The sequence below is a fragment of the Galeopterus variegatus genome, unplaced genomic scaffold (assembly GCF_000696425.1).
Source record: "Galeopterus variegatus unplaced genomic scaffold, G_variegatus-3.0.2 Scaffold112, whole genome shotgun sequence".
NCBI classification, from domain to species: domain Eukaryota; kingdom Metazoa; phylum Chordata; class Mammalia; order Dermoptera; family Cynocephalidae; genus Galeopterus; species Galeopterus variegatus.
The window spans coordinates 933,480-950,773 of NW_007726223.1; the positions used below are offsets into that span (position 1 = coordinate 933,480).

Sequence of the window (17,294 nt, forward strand, 5' to 3'; positions counted from 1 at the left end):
TATATATATATATATATATATGTGTGTGTGTGTATGTGTGTGTGTGTGTGTATAAATATATATAAATATATATTTTTAAATAGTTTACTTTTATTTTGAGATAATACTCAATCGTGTTCATTTTTTATTCAATTAATTTAAAGATACTTTCTCTTGAAACTGATACGTGTGAACATTAAATTTCATATATAGAGTGCTCAAAGAATTGCTATATTAAGAATCAAAAGTGAAGATCTTCTTTAACTAGGCCTCAACAAAAGCCTGTCAGTTAAACCTTCTACTTATAGTGCTGAAGGTGAAATAAGTATAATACTTAAACATTTCTGTATGAAACAATTTACATTTATTTTTGATGTAAAAATACTTTTTAACTTTTGAAAAACTGTTTAATGTAAAAAAATACTAAATATGATTCTGGATAAAAAGGAAGTTTTTGTATAGGTTTACAAATGAGAAAATAATATATGAAAACAATATGTAAGTTGCATGGCCTACCTAAGGCAACTTCATATTTTTATGGAATAACCTGAGACTATTTCATTTCACCTTGCTAAAATAAGATTTAGGTCTCCACATTTATTTACGAACTTTACTCTTTTGGTAATACAAGTCAGCCTGTATACTGCCATTTTCAGCAAACCTTTTTAAGGAACATTTATTTAAGAATTTTACTCTTTTGGTTATTTGGTTATTAAGCCAGAAGGTCATCAGAATTATTTAAAAAGGGGCTTGCTGGTTAGCTTAGTTGGTCAGAGTGCAGTGTTATAACACCAAGGTCAAGGTTCAGATCCACACACTGGCCAGTCGCCAAAAAAAAAATATATATATGTTTAAAAAGAAACATTGGATAAAACTTAATCCAACTTGGACACTTGAAGAGGATTGACTTTTTTTATTTTTTATCAAAATGTAAAGTAATTCCAGGTTTACATATGTGACAGATTTTTTTTTTCCATCTAGCAATGGTAATGTAATTTTTGTGTTATTTTTCTCCTTATTTAACGTGAAAATTGGGTGTGTAATTATAAAAATGACTCAATCACTTGAAATTCATCAAACTATTCTCTTATTTTTGAGCATTTATATTACAAAAATAACTAAGCTAAATAGTTTGTAATTTTAAACGTAATAATTTTCAGTGGAATATTTAAACATTCTTCTCTGCCTAACATAAAAAGGATTTTGTTATTTCTCTTTCTTTAAGGAAGTCTAAAACAAGAGGGTTTTCATACATGAGGATTCTGCACTTGCTTATTTTATATTGAGTATAAGCAGAAATTCTTTTATAAACCAGAATGACCTTCTGACTCCAGTTCTATTAACTTCCTCTATGGCTGAAAAAGACATTTCTGTCTAAAGCTGTACCCTACAAGTCTGTTATTGAGGGGAAAAATCAGAGCAAATAATCTTCTCACTTAAAATCAATTACTGATAAAAGAAAATTGCCATCTTTTTAAATCATGTATAATACTTGAAATTAAGAAAATATGAACACTGGGAAACCATGTGGATATCCCAATAAATTAACTTTGGTCTTAGGCACCCTGCTTAGTTTCATGGTGATTAATCTGTTCCTATTGCCTGCCGAGCACATGTTGGCTAGTAACCACAGAGGCAGAACAATCAACTCGTTCATGGATGTGCTGGCTCCCCAGCCTGGGTGCTGATGTGCAGGTCCCATCTGGTCACTGTAGTGTATTGTCAGGATGTTATCAGACTGCTCACACTCCTGCCAAACTTCCAACAAGGCTCCTTCTCTGTCTCCAGTTCTATGGGAAACTCTGCAGGTCCCTTTCCAACACATAATTATTAAGTACTTACTATATGTGCATTACTATGTGTGGACCAGGTGATAAAGAGAGTAGGAAGAAGCAGCAATGCCCCTTGACACTGCAGATCATTGGTCACTAAATTTCAATGAGTCATAGTCTTCTTTAAGACTGTGATGGAAGCTATGAGCAGCATTCCTTACAAAGGTTTCAAATCCAGCCATAAGAGCAATTGGACCACAAATTCAAAATTACCAATCCATTTGTGGATTTCTTGAAATTTATTTTAACTTGTATGGTACATTAGCATTTCTCTCTCTTTCATGAAATACTTATTTATTAAGCTTCTATATTCCTACCACCCTTCTAGATGATGGGAATACAGTGGAGAATAAAACAGGTTAGGCCTCTGTTCTCATGGTGCCTCTAATTTTGGGGGTAGGGGGTGGATGGAGAGGAAAAAAGGAAACACATAAAAGATCAATTCTTGTAAAATGTTATTTAAAAAGTGTGGTTGTGTTTCTGGGAAACTACTTCAGATCAGAGAAGGCCTTTCTGGGGAGATGATATTAAAACTGACACCTATTTATAAGGGGATTATCTAGAGGAGGTCAGATGTATTTAGGGTAAAAGAAGCTCTATCTGGAGGTTAATAATGAGATAATTTTTTTAATAGTAGTGTTATCTGGCATACAGCAAGGGTTCATTAAATGTTAACCATAAGTTTTGTTCAAATTGGTATTAACTTGGTAGAGATGATGATCCATGCTTTGAGGCTGGGCTATGGAGACCTACAGCTACCTAAAATAATGTGCCAAAGAGTGGTGAAGTAGGGATTTAGATTCATGTCTTCTAATTTCACTGCATTTCATTGAACTTTACACCTAGAAAAAGTACCAAACTAAATTTACTTGCAAAAAAAAAAAAAAGTGCCAGGTGGATATGAGAAGCACACGTGTAATCAAAGAGATGGTTGGTGAAAGAAAGCTAAAAGGCAAAAAAGGATTTTGAGCTGAGTTCAGAAAAAGGAAGGGGGAGACAGTTGTCACCCAAGGCTTTATGAAGGATGCATCATGGGCAGATTAGGGGAAAGAGCACTTTAGACTCTATGCCTGGAACTCCATCTTCTGTATTGAAGGATATTTTCTTGGAAAACTTGTAGCCCTGCACTTATATGTAAATCAGAAAAAAATAAAATAAAATAAACAACAACAGAGAATTAAACTTCCCATCTGTAACAATTTCTGCCTAGGCCAGTTTCATTATGCAAGCTTTACCTGTGGTACTCCTGTCCTTATTTTTCAATACGTCCTTTTTCGAGCTCAGATCGCCTGCCTCCTACCTGTCCTTGGAACCCAGAGCAATCATTGTTCTCTTAATCGTTCAAGTCCTTGTACCATGTGGCATTTAGAGCAACATTTTTCCAACTTTTTTCCAACCATTCAAAAACTTGTATCCTGTTGTTTGATAGAGATTGCCACTATCTCTAGGATTCTGAATTTTTGTCTTTAATTAGGTTTTTTGAACAAGTTGCAACTTCCTCTTGTGTATCCCATTCAGTATTTTAGTATCTCTGAATTAGGACAAAGGGTGTTTGACTGACCTTCCACTTGCTGACTTGAATCAATTAAATTGCTTCTCCAAAGATGAAACGAAGAACAGATACAATTAGAATTTCCTTCGGATGTTATAAGGCTTTATCATTATTTGAATGTTTCTGTAACGTGCCTAATATTAAATAATTAAAAATACATTGCCTGAAATTTTTACTTTACTAAATGATACTTGTTAATGAATTATATTAATTATGAATGAAACAATAATTGTTAGGGATGATGCAGTTTTTTGTGTGTTTGTTTTTGAGTTCCTCCTACTTTTTTTTCCAAAGTGAAGTAAAAATGCTTCGAAAAGCAGACAAACAAAAAAGTTGTTTTTGATTTTGGATAGACAAAAGCAACTAAAGTCAATATAAAATAAGTACATCACAGGTTGTATTTTTAAATTCATGCAGTTTTCTCTGTATTTTTATGAGAAAATTATTACTAAATTCCTTTTAAAGTATGTTTAAAATATAACTATGGCACAAGCACATGTAAGGAGGCACTGAAGAGAATTTTCATTTTATTAGAATGATTTATTTTCATATTGGTAATCTATATTCTATAACTTTAGTAGAAAAATAGGTGTACATATATATTTTTAGAGGTTAATATTTGAGTCTTCCAAGTATAGTATGAAAATATTAATTCTTTGGAAATGATCAATTAGGGACTATTACGAAGGCAATATAAATATACTAACATAGTTAAATCAGTAAATTATAGAATATGGGAACTGGTTTATCAGACATACTCATTTTGCAATGTTTACCCATAAATGATCACTTCCAAGTGAAAAAATTTTAAAAATTTATTTACTTGTATTTTCTGTTGTCAACTAGATCTATAAGAATTAACACTCAAATTAAAACCAATTTACAAGCCATAATTGTTTATAGTGGCTCAATTTGTAGTTACACCCTGGATGATTAACCCAGGAGGAATTCTTGGGCTCATCTGGATCCACAGAGATGATCTCCTTTAATTTCTGAAGTTTCTGCACATGGGTGGGGAGAGCAGCAATAAGCTGTCTACATATTTGCAGCTGTTTATATCAAATCCCTAAGGCCCCAAAGATCACTTCCCACCAGAACTATAGCCTTAAAATCTGAATATCACACAAGGTTAATTAAGAACTAGTGTTCCATGGGAATATTTCGGGACAGTTGAAATAGTGCAGTGATGCAAGTGGCGTCTCTGCTTCGGGTATGACTCTGAAAAGTGAAAGAAAAATATCTGGGGTTAACATTTTAAGGGAGTAGTACAGCTGCATCAACTTTTAGAAACAGGGTTATGTGCTTTGTTTTGTGCTACTAAATGCAACTTTTAATATACCCACATATTGTGGGTGTAAGGTACTAAAGTGCAAGAAAAAGTATATGGCATTTTATTGCTGATAAATTCATGAAGCAGTGAGAATATGTGTAATTGCTACACTGAAATTGTTCACATTATCTAGTGATCAAGAGAAGTGACTTCTTACAAATATTGTGGGACATTGTATTTTCAAGTGTATGGTGTAATTTCTGTCTAAGAATGGGTCAATCTCAAAGTGTACTGACTGGTCTACTAAAATAATCTAAGAATCTCAGGCATCTCTTGAGCTTTTGTATGACCCATGCTGAAACTTGAGACTATATGTGAGATATATAATATTCTATACTCAATCAAAGTTAACATCTCTATCTCTCCCTCCATGTATCTGTGTGTGTCCTTCTCTGTCTCTATTTCTCTCTTACTGTTTTGCCCCTTCCACATCCACCTACACCCTCCCCCCACATAATTAGACTAGAAAAATATGGAACTAGTGGAATGCTATTTTATATATGTGTGTGTATTGCACATTATTTGTGTCACTTCAAAAGACTATTGAAAAACAAAATAGTTACTTGAACATACTTTTGCCAACTCTGTATAAGTCTAAGAGTGTGTTTTAAAAAAAAATTTTTTGTCTCTCTCTGTTTTTAGATTGAATTGAGGAAAATTCAGTTTTTAAAAATTCTTTATCAATTAGGAATCCAAAGGAATATTAAAAAAAAAACAACCCTTTATCCTAATGACTAGGTGGCAAGTAAAAGAAAATCCTACCATAAATCGTAATTAAAATGACATCTTTTAAATATTGTCACAATTACAATGATTTTTTTTTTTCCTACTAAGTAAATGTTTAGATTCTGGAACATAATCAGATATCTCATAGGTTGTTGTTACTGAGTAAGTCTCTTGTGATTCCTAAATTCTTGACAGCATTGTGTCAAAATAAGCCAGTATGTAATCTCAATAAATCCTTATTTTGAAGACTTGAATGTTACATTAAGAAGTAAAATTTTCTTGTGACACTGTCTTAGAATCCCTGTGCCATGATACAAATGATCCAAGGATAATTTCTGTTTTCATCAGGTTCTAGACATTAAGGTATTAAAGATGAATAATGAGAAGAGAGATGACATTTTTGGGAAAAAATCTGTTATGTAAACAAAGATTGGAATATTTATATAAATTGGCTACTGGAGTTCAACAAATTCTCAGAGCTCGTGTATCTTTGTACAACATTTACCTGCTAATCAAAAAGCCAATTCTCTGAAGCTTATAATTAGTTTTATTATTGCATTAACTAGGATGATACAACTCAATTTACAGTTATATGACTTATAATCGATAACCGAAAATGTATGACAGAGCCCATTAAAGCACCTTTTAGAGATTAGCATTCCTTTGCAAAGAGAATAAAATATGCTTTGCTATTTTAGTGTTAAGTCTCTAACAAAATTAGAATTGAAACTGTTCAGCTAAACAAAACTAAACTATTACATTTGAGATAAAACTATTAAAAACAAGTAATTTTAAACAATGGCTCAAAACTAGGGAGGGATAAAGAGTTTGTTTACCACGAAGTGCTCCTTAGTGCTCCCCGTCACAGTGTCTTCATTCTTCTCACTCTGCATCTCCCAAGAAAATGTAGTTACTCTGTCTGTTGTGCTGTCGTCCTGACCCAGATCCAAGCACCTCAATCCCATGCCTCTCCTGGCATACAGAAGGTGCTTCATAATTTTGTGTCTAATGAACAAATGATTAATGAACAGTAACTGCTTGGTGTTAACTGTGAAACTTTCACTTAGATTTCAAAAATGATACAAAGATTGTTTCCACATTTTGTTATTCTTTAAACAACCTTTGGAAAGCACCAATGGATATATTCAAACTCAGTTTTGGAGACAACATTTATCTTATAATTTCTTTTAACTCAATCACCCAAGACACTGGTTTGATGTAAAAAATAAAACCCTGTGATGATCTTTCCTCTCTTTAGGACTCATTTACTTAACATGAAAAAAGTTCTATATTTTCTTTTTTTTCCGTATAGTATTAATATCAATAAGATATGTAGCTCTGGACAAATCTATAAATATTTGTCCTAAATTTATTTTTGAAAAGTGATTAAATCTGACCGTCATCTAAAACAGAAAGAACAGGATCTGACATAGTGAAATAACTCAAAGAAATATTAATCTAGACTAGAGATTAAATACAGTGAGCTAAGATTAAACCAATTGACAGATCATGGATATGTATTCTGTGTATTGTATTATGTTCCATTATTTAAAGTTGGCCTTTGAAAAATCATTAAAATATTAAAGAATCAGCAAGTTATAGCATTTCAGTTTTGCAAGATAAAAAAGTTCTGGAAATTGGTTACACAACAATGTGAATATACTTAATATTACTAAATTATACAGTTACAATGGTTAAGACAATAAATTTTATGCTATGTATATTTTATCACTATTAAAAATAGTAATAAAAATAGAATTAGTGAGAAAAAAGTGAGAAGATACCTTGAGCTCATAAGCTCAAATATGGAGCAACGACTCCTTAAGTACAAGATGTTATTTTTAAAGGAGAGGAAACACTCAGTTCAGTATTCTGGCTACCAATGGTTAAAAACAAACAAACATACAGACAAAAACTTAAAGATACTTTCAAATTCCCTGCTAGCTGCACTGTTTTATTTTTATTATTTATTTATTTAGGACTTCGTGATTCTGGGTTCATGACTATAATCAATTTGTCCATGTGTGGCCCATTTGATGTATCTACATTAACCTACATTGCTTGTTTTTAATTATGTGTTAAACATCTGAAAACACACCATTCAGAACAAAATCTAGGATCTGGTAAATAACCTGTTTCTTACCACAAACTCATTCCTTTTTTTTTTTTTCCTTCCATCTTGGTTAACAATTTTTCTAAATGCCTCAAATGTGTCTGTCTTATTTTAGTTGTTTTGAACTTTATTCTAAAGGGATCATGCTCATTGTAATTTTGAGAGATGTTCTTTTGTTTTAACCTACTAATGAATTGCCAAGATTCACTCATAGTGATTAGTGTTGCTGTTGTTCATTGATATTTGAGTATTGGATACTATTTCAAATTGTGTGTGAAAGTACAATTGCAGTGATTTAAACCATTTCTGAATAAATAGCATTTTCAGGCCCTTATTGTGAACCACATCAAGGTTGGCTCACCACTTGAGCCTGCTGCTGGCTCAGCCACCCTGCCTGTATACACCTTTGCATCGTAATTTGTGGGTTCTCAAAATGTTCTCTAAATGAACAACCTTACTTCATTTTAAAATCTCAATAGTTTTATTGTATTTGTCTATGATGAGAGTTTTGAGTGCTATTCTCTGTTGTTCTTTATTTAGAGACATAAAACCCTAAAATTTTACTATCAAGATAATATCATATAAACATTGGTGACTTCTAAATCCTTTGTTAATTCCAGGTTTAACAAGTCAGGGTATTCCCTCAGGATATTTTCTTTTTTCCTCAGCCATTAAAACATTTTCTGTTAACACTGGTGAGAAACAATAAAAGTCTGTCAGGAACTCTTGGAGCTTACATTATAAGCATCTCAGAGCTTGCTTTTCTTGTTTCTTCTTGCCTGTGGCTTAACAGAGAGCATTCTTTCTGTAAGCTAATGAAGTAACCTAACTGTTTGAACCTCATTTTGCAAAAACCTCCTGACAGAAATCCTAAATTTTGTTTAAAAAAACAAAAACAAACAAAAAAACCCACTTTCTAATAAATTTAAGACTGTTGAGCATAATTAAAAGTTGCTAACCAGAGTCTGGTGCCCTAGATCTTAATTATTTGCACAAATAACATTTAATATTAATAGTTGAGACCCCCAGTTCAGTAGAAAGACTTTGGGTCAGATTGTGGCTCTGTCACAAACTAGTTTTGTGGCCCTCGACATGTTCAACAGCTGTATGAGTAAGATTTCTGACCTGAAAAAGGGAAGAATAAGTAAAGCTATCTTACAGGGTCATTGTGAAATTTAAATAAGATAATCCTTATAAAATATTTAGCTGAGTGGCAAATGTGTCTGAGCTCTATGTATGTTAAATATTGTCAACAATTTCACATTGATCCTTGGCTTCGAGGTGTAACTTATACTTGTGACAGAGAGCTTTTCCTATCACCTCATTGCACATGTTTATAATGCACCATCACTTTGAGTCAACACAGAAAAACAGGGTATGTAGAGCCTTTTATTTAGGCAAACACTAATGTGAAATTCTGTTGATATCACAATGAGAACTTATGGCCCACTGAACGTAATTTATCTATTATTACATACCTTAAAAGAGAAACTGGAAGATTAACAAATAAAAATGTAAGGTCCTACACAGTTTTTTTTAGAAACTTTTCAGAGTGGCTTTGGAAAATATTTAAATCTTGAAATTTCCACATTGCCTCTAAAATCATGTTTAATATCCATTCTTTAATTTCACACATTCACTTCTCTAATCAGAATTTTAAGGGTGTTAGGGTGTTTTAGATATTCAGATCCTAACATACCTTGAAATGTTTTACAGATTTATTGGCCCGCTGCAAAGGAACGAGTGGAATTATGTAAATTAGCTGGAAAAGACGCCAATGTAAGTATAAAACTTTGAAAATTATCTATGTTAAACTGGTACTGATATGATAGTAAATATTTATGTTGGGTTTTATTGAATTACTGGCATTAATGTATTATTTTTAAGACTAAACAAACATATTATTTGTAAAGGTTAATATGTTGTAAAGTATTTCTACCTTGCCAAGAGCAATGATATTATTCACAAAAATTCAGAAATTTAGAAATACTACACTTTTTAATGTAGTAATTCTGAATATTTTTTTAAAAAATTAGAAACATTAAAATATTTAAAAATACACCATCAGAAAATATTGTTTGTTTAATATATATTTTTAATTTATATACATGTATTTTGTAAGTGTACACAAAACCATCAGTTATAGCATCACTAGCATATACAATTAATATTTCATTTCATTTGAGTTGAAATTAAACTTAAAACACTTAGTAGTATTCTTTCACATGGTGACATTGTAGAGGTAACAAGAAGAATTGGTTGAGAATGAATGACACAGCATTCTGGCACAAGAATTAGAAATAATTTACTCTAAAATGTACTTAATAACAATGATATGAAGTAACTTATAAAAGATAAATAGGGGGCCTAATGTAAACTTTTAATTTAAGATACCTTAAGGACGAGAGAAAACTTTTAGACAGGTATGACTAACTATTCTTTTTTGGTGTGGTCCTGTCTGGATTGCTTTTGCACTAAGTAGTCCTGCAAACTCCCACAAAGTGTGTTAGCTGTTCTATCTCCTGCAAGGACTGAAGAGTGTGTGGCTCTGACTGCCTCCTTTCCCCATCTGAGGGCCAGATGCTCTGTGCTCTGCCCTGAATTCTTGCACTTCAATGATGGGGAGAATTGCTCTTTTTCAGCTAAATTAATCATATCCTGAATGTAACTCAAGATGAAAACCTTGGGCAGAATCATGGATATCTTGAGGCTTTTTTGCAACATTCTTTAATGTTACCTGTAACAACAATAACACAAGGGTGTGAAGCTGAGCAATGCCTATTTTTAATAATAATGGATAGTGTGTGTTATATGAAAGCATAATTCAGTTAAAAAATTGTCAATGTGATATAAGTAAACAATGTGACACATGATGCTTAATGAATTGAGGGGAGGCCTAGAAGACAAAGTATCTGAGACTACAAGTTAGTTCACTCATTTGTTCATTCATTTATTCAACAAATATTTATAGAGAGCCTAAAGGTATGTGTGAAATGGTATCTATCATCATGGAGCTTTCATCTAAAGGGGGATATAGATATTACTCAAATGATAACTTATACGTACTAACATGACTTCAAAACAAAATAATAAATAAATAAATAAATAAATAAACGTGGTTCTGCCTGATTTTGTATTATGTCAGAAATATATCAGGGAGTGTTAGTGTCAAATGTAATGGAAAACAGCTCTTACATTTATTTTACTAGAAATGTAAGAGATTAAACAATTGTAGAATATATTCTTCTTCCTCCCATAGCTCTAATATCTTCACTCTGTTCAACATCCCAACACTGAGCAAGTGCCCAGGTCTGCAAAAATATCAATATTGAACATGGAAGGAAAAAAGGCTTTGTTTATGAGAGTTTTCAAAATTATTTTGTTGAATGAACAGAAGCATGGAATAACCAACATGGACATTTTGTATTTTGTATTTGACCAATATTGAGTGTATAATGAGGAGGCAAGTAGGAAAACAATGTTTTTAATTTACTGCAGTAAACTAATGTCAAATTTCCCATGAAGTAGATGAGAGAAACACACAAGGTTAAACAGTCAGTGAAGGTTTAAACTGTGACAGTGTTCTCACTTCAGTATGTTCACTAATTCCAGTTATATAGTAACTTAATTACCCATCTTATTAAGTTAAAACAAATGGTGATAAACTTTTCTGGAGATGGTATCTTCGAGAACTCTGAATATGGAACATATTCTTCCAGTTTGATTCTATTCATGAACTAGTAATTACCTCTAACCTTAAAGCACATCTACTGCTAACACAGGATTAGTGACATGGGAGATTTTCTCTTTTTACTAAAGTCTGTAAAATTTGATGTTGAATCATTTAGGGATAATACAAGCCTTTGTCTCCTCATTTTTAATTTGTCTCTTTAAAATAATGTACTACTGTAGAGTTACTAATAATAGCTAACACTTTCATAGCAGTTACCATGTTCAAGGAACTGCTTTCAATGCTTTACATTTATAATCTCATTTAATCCTTATAACAACACTATATGCTAGATTTTATTATTTTTCTCTATTTTCCATATGAGAAAACTAAAGCCAGAAAAATTAAATGACTTGTCCAATATTACATATTTGGTGAATAGTGAAGCCAGGAACTGAATCCAGAGGTCTTGCCCCTTGTTCTGTGCTCTTACATAGCACTATAAAATCTACATGTAAGGTCTAAAAATTGTATCTCTCTAATAATTTTTCTCTTCAGTATACCATACTGAACAGCATTGCACAGATTTTGATTAACAGAAAACTGAGACAAGTCTGTGGTTTTATCAACATCTTTTATTCGCGTTGGCATTACCCTTTCTTTTCCCACCTCTCTAGTAATTTTTATCTGCTTCCCAAGAGTGTGTTTAGGATTAACAAGTGTTTGGAAAGACTGTCCCTTTACACAAAGGTACTATATAACTGCAAAATGGTGAATTATTTACCAGAATGAAAGTTAGCTAATTGGAGCTGGGAGGCAGTGGAGAATGAGGAAACAAAAGAGAACTATTCCACTTTCTTGAACACAGTCCCCAGTTTAATCCAGGGACGGGAAGAGGTGACAGGAAGATATTTGGTAGTATTTTGCTTCTGTTTGGATGATGGTTATTCAAAAGAAAGTCACCAAAAATGTCTTTAGTCCTGCCTATAAGTACTGGTTAGACAGCTCAGTCCAGGCAAAAGAAAGTACAGGGTGAGGGCAGCCTTAGCTCTTTTTATCAGCTTAACTGAAGAGGTTCACAGCAGAGAGTTAGAGGATCTTCCACCTCTAAAGTTCTAGGATTACATTATTTGATTTTTTTTTTTTTTTTCAAAGATGACTGGTAAGGGGATCTTAACCCTTGACTTGGTGTTGTCAGCACCACGCTCTCCCAAGTGAGCTAACCAGCCATCCCTATATAGGGATCCAAACCCGTGGCCTTGGTGTTATCAGCACCACACTCTCCCAAGTGAGCTAACCAGCCATCCCTATATAGGGATCCAAACCCGTGGCCTTGGTGTTATCAGCACCACACTCTCCCAAGTGAGCCACTGGCCAGCCCGATTTTTTTTAACCTTTTAAGAAAATCTAAAAATAAAACAAAGAATTCATTGTAAAAATGTTGCAAATTACGTACAAAAAACGGAAAAAGGAGTCATCTGTAAATACCTCCTCTCCCAGAGATAGCTGGTGATATTTTGATGTTTATTCTTCTATCTTATCTATTTACTATTTTTCGGAATGAAATCATTGTTCCTTAACACATTTTTTTTTCCACTTCACAGACTGGCATGAACCTTTTCCCATGTCATTAAATTCCTTTTTATAACACTACTTTTAATAGCTACACTACATTCCTCTAGACATTATTTCATCAATCCCCTATTGTTAGAAGTTTGGTGTATATCCAGTTTTTACTATTGCAGATGATACTGCACATGAAAAAATTTATATATAAATATTGCAAGCATCTTTGATATTGAATAGGCTTCTACTAAACATAAATTTTTTTATAGACGTATTGCCAAATTGCCCCCCAGAAAGTTCATGCTTCATATACTCTAGCCAGCAGTGCATGATCATGAGAAGGTATATTTCCATATACCTGGCTAATATTGGATACAACATACATTTGATGTTTATTACAAATGCATAAATGGATAAAATGTATTTTACCTTTGCCAACAAAAATAAAAATTATTTTTACTCTTTTAGCTTGAAATTCTTTCATTGTTACAAATACTAAAGATTTTGTATAGTTGTAAAATTAGGAGTTTTTAAATGGCATATTCTCACAATTCATTCTTTTTTTAATTTTAGTGTTTGCATTTTCCTTACTGATTATTTTTAGATTATTTATAGATTTATGAAACATATATATGTATACATGTATATGTTAATGTACACACACACATATATATTATTAGTTTGTGTTTCACTCATGGAAAAATATTTTTTATCAGTTATCTTATTTAATATGTTGACTTTTAAATATTTAAAAAAGCATAAAAAAGTAAAATGTTTTCCTTTGCCTTTTTACTACTACAGATTATTATTGCTCTTTAGAAATCTCCACTGTTAGATCATTTTTAAAAGAGAAATATGATATTTGGATTTTTACATATTTATTTTAAATTGTTGACAATGTATTAAAATAGTTTAAACATTCTAAGACGGAAACAGATATATCTTCACACCGGATTCTATTTCAGAACTGCTAGGCAAACCTAATCTGTAGCACGGTGACAGGCATGTAGTGAATGCTCAAAAACTGTTTGATGATCACATTATTCTGCAAAAAGGTACCTACAAATAAAAGCAGACCAGATTCCTAAATCATGAGTGTCTTCCCATATTTAACCTAAATAAATTAAAATTAGCAATTGTAAGTCAGTTATCAGAGTTACATATGAAGCTGTATTGGGTTTATTTGGGCTCTGTGTAAGTCTTGAGAACTACATGTACTTCTGTTTTGCTAATATTTTCCCAGGTATCTGGTGAGAAACTAAAATTCTAAGTGTTAATGCACAGACTGACATATATTTGTCTTTTCTTCAAGTCTTATTTCAGCTTTATATTTATTATATTTATTTGATTATTTATATGTGTATGGATGTGCGTGATAAAATCTAATATTACCTGAGAGAATAAAAAAGTTGACACTTGTTTTTGGTTATCTTTCTTTTTCTTTCTCTTCTAGTGAGGGTGGGGGGTGGAAAGGGGAAGAGGCTGGAATAAGGGGAGGAAGGAGAAATTCAATACTTTTCAAAGTTGAATATATTACTCATAGGATTGTTTGGTCACATGGACAATTGCCATCGAGGGCAATAGCTGACAAATTAGCCAGCTTGCAGGGAAAAATAAAAAGCTGCTTCTCAAAGTTATCTTTCTTCAGGACTCACAGAGTTCCGCTACCATTAGCCATGCAGGTCAGTAAGTGAATTAAATCGAGCTAATTATTGATCATGCTATATAAACAAAACTTTGAAACTTTGTGCATAAAAAACAAATACAACATAGAATCCTTGAGACTTAATAATTGAAATTATGAATTAAAAGGGAAGTCATTGTGAAGATTTTGTAGCAAGAATTGTTTGGCTGAAATGTCTGCCCCAGGAAAAATTTGAAATAGGTGATCTTGTCTATTATAACTCTGTTTACAGGTGTCTTTCCCTCAAGCAACCGATGCCTTTCCATTGCCTTTAGGCTGCCTGGAGATTTAGCCCCTATCAACTTCCCCACAGAAAACTTTTACTGAGCAGAACTGACTTTTTTGTAAACTGTGTCAGATAACTCAAGACTTACCCTTATCTTCTATTCCATGTCAGCCCGTTCAGAGACATGAGGAGTGCATTAATCCTAGATAACGTTTCACCAAGTTAGGGAACTGACAAACTAGATTATTTTTGGTGTATTTTAATAAAGTACTCCTAGAAATGTTAAAGAATGGGAAATGTTTTAGGTATGATTCAGAGCTTTTTATTTTAATCACTACAATGATATTGTCTATGTGTATAAAACTTCACCCTGGGCCTTACTTGTCTCTGTAAACAGTTCTGTGTCTCTCTTAGTCCCTAATCTTTCTGACTCCATAATTTATAATCTGGAAAGGGAGTTGTTTAATTTCTTTATGCAAATATTTATTTCAGAATCTTGTGAAATTACCCTCTAAGTTCTATGACTATCTGATAAAAATGAGCTTTTGAAAAAAATGATGAAATAACTAGCAATGAGTCAATCCCACCTCACTCCAGCCTTATAATTTTGCTCTTCCCCTCCCCGTGTACTATTCCTTGTGTAGATCTCACCCTTGCACGAATCTGTTTGTGGAGGAAAGGCCAAGAAATAAAAACCCCTTCAGTAAACATGAGTGAGCAAGATAAAGGCTGGATAATACTGAAACCTCCTACCTTAGCCATGAGGCATCATTAGAACTTTTGTGGTGATTATGTACATTTCTTTGCCTTGGCTTTTCTCACATTACTGTGCCTCCATTGTTTGTTCAGAACCATTAGTATGGCATATTTACTCTCTGAATTAGGTTTTCATTTGAGATTTCATAACATGGTGTTAAAGAATGTGAAGCTAGTTCCTTGGTGGTGCCTTTGTGCAAATAGAAGGTAAGCTCCTGTTATCAGACACTTTGATGGGAAGGTGGAAAACTGGCATAATATAATTTTGTTAAACAAGACGATCTTCCAGAAAATTGACTTAAAATATAATATTTCCTTTGTTAAGAATCTATGTATAATAAACGTAGGAAAATATTTTTTAAAAAATGTCTGCAGTGTGATTTGTACATCCTTAGGACATCCTTTTGTAGCATAAATCCTAAGCAACTCTATTTGATGTCCTTCTGCAGTATACAGCCTAAGGAACTATACACAGGGCCCTGCTCTTGTTAAAGAGTGCTAAATCTTCCTACCTGACTAATGAACATACTCTACTTGTGTGGCAGAGGAACCAATCCTGGAATTTCTCACAATCTTAAGCAACACTGTGTTTATAAGGAAGCAGAGAGCAGAAAACTCACTGAGTTCAATGTAGCATTCTTCTTTGATAGTATATGAAGATTTTGTTAACTGGCATCTACAAATTCTTGAGACATAAAGTTGCAGGCTAGCCAGGTGAAGGAAGAATTAGGAGCTAAGAACCCTGTAGCACAGATTTGCAGATATAATTATTCACCCTAAAATCAGAGCAGCTGCTTGGATATTGACGTTTTCTATAGGTTGAATTCAGGGTAATGAATAAACAATTATTAAATGTTGTGTTATATCATTTTATCTGCATAACCATCATAGCAATCTTATCAGTTAAGTCATCATCTGCCTTTTTTAATTTGCATGCATTGTACATATTTATGGGGTACAGTTATACTAAAATATGTGTAGCCAATGTGTGAGTATCAAATCAGGATAACTAGCATATTTGTTATTGCAGAATTGTTTCTTTCTGTTGAGAACATCTGAGTTCCTCTCTTCTAGCCAATTGAAAAAATACAATAAATTATTGTTAATTATAGATGTCTAGCACTATTGTAGACCACTTGAACTTATCTGTCCTATCTAGCTGTGATTTTGTCTGCCTTTTTAATTCTAAGAACCACCTTGTCAATTAGGTCATTGTCTTAGGTTATTTTTGTTTTGTTGTTGTTGTTGTTGTTTTAAATATATATATATATATATATATATATATATATATATATATATTTCTCCCAACAACCCTAACAAAAATGACATTATGTCAATGACAGACTGGTGAGGAAACCCATGGCCACTCAGGAAGGGTGAAACTGGACTTTTTCTATGAAACCCAGTGGTTTCATGCATCTCCAACTTCCCTAGTAAACACTTGCTTGTCTCCTGGGTAGAATCAATCTAGAATGAAAGTGTGCTGCAGCGCAGTGATTTCTCAGGGGTCTTTGGGTCCAGGAATCAGTAAGCCATAGTTGAGAAACTGCTTCTAACAATTATGTAAATAATTGGGAATAAATAGGGAATAACTTAGAGGAGGTAACTTGAAAATAATATACAATAACAAGAATGAATATTCTGAAAACTAGGGAGCCACGATTTACTAATAAATAGTGGATAGACAATAATGAAGTTCTAAAGACAATAATGATGTAAAGAAATATTTTTAGATAGAAATAAGAAGTATAAAAATTTCTTCAAAAATCTGACTTGATGTAAAAAAACTGTCATGGGAAAAACAAAAGAGACTCTTGAAATCAGCAGGAAATAATCTGATTCTCATAAATTCTGTAACAT

The 17,294-nt window shown here is 32.7% G+C and overlaps 1 protein-coding gene across 1 annotated transcript in view; it reads left to right on the top strand.

The window, feature by feature from the left end:
* Positions 1-17,294, top strand: part of SEMA3D (sema domain, immunoglobulin domain (Ig), short basic domain, secreted, (semaphorin) 3D) — a 193,396-nt gene that overhangs the window by 91,531 nt on the left and 84,571 nt on the right. Inside the window, exon 5 of the mRNA XM_008586731.1 lies at positions 9,249-9,311. Within this exon, the coding sequence (XP_008584953.1) occupies positions 9,249-9,311 (63 nt within the window). The remainder of the gene's footprint in view (positions 1-9,248; positions 9,312-17,294) is intronic.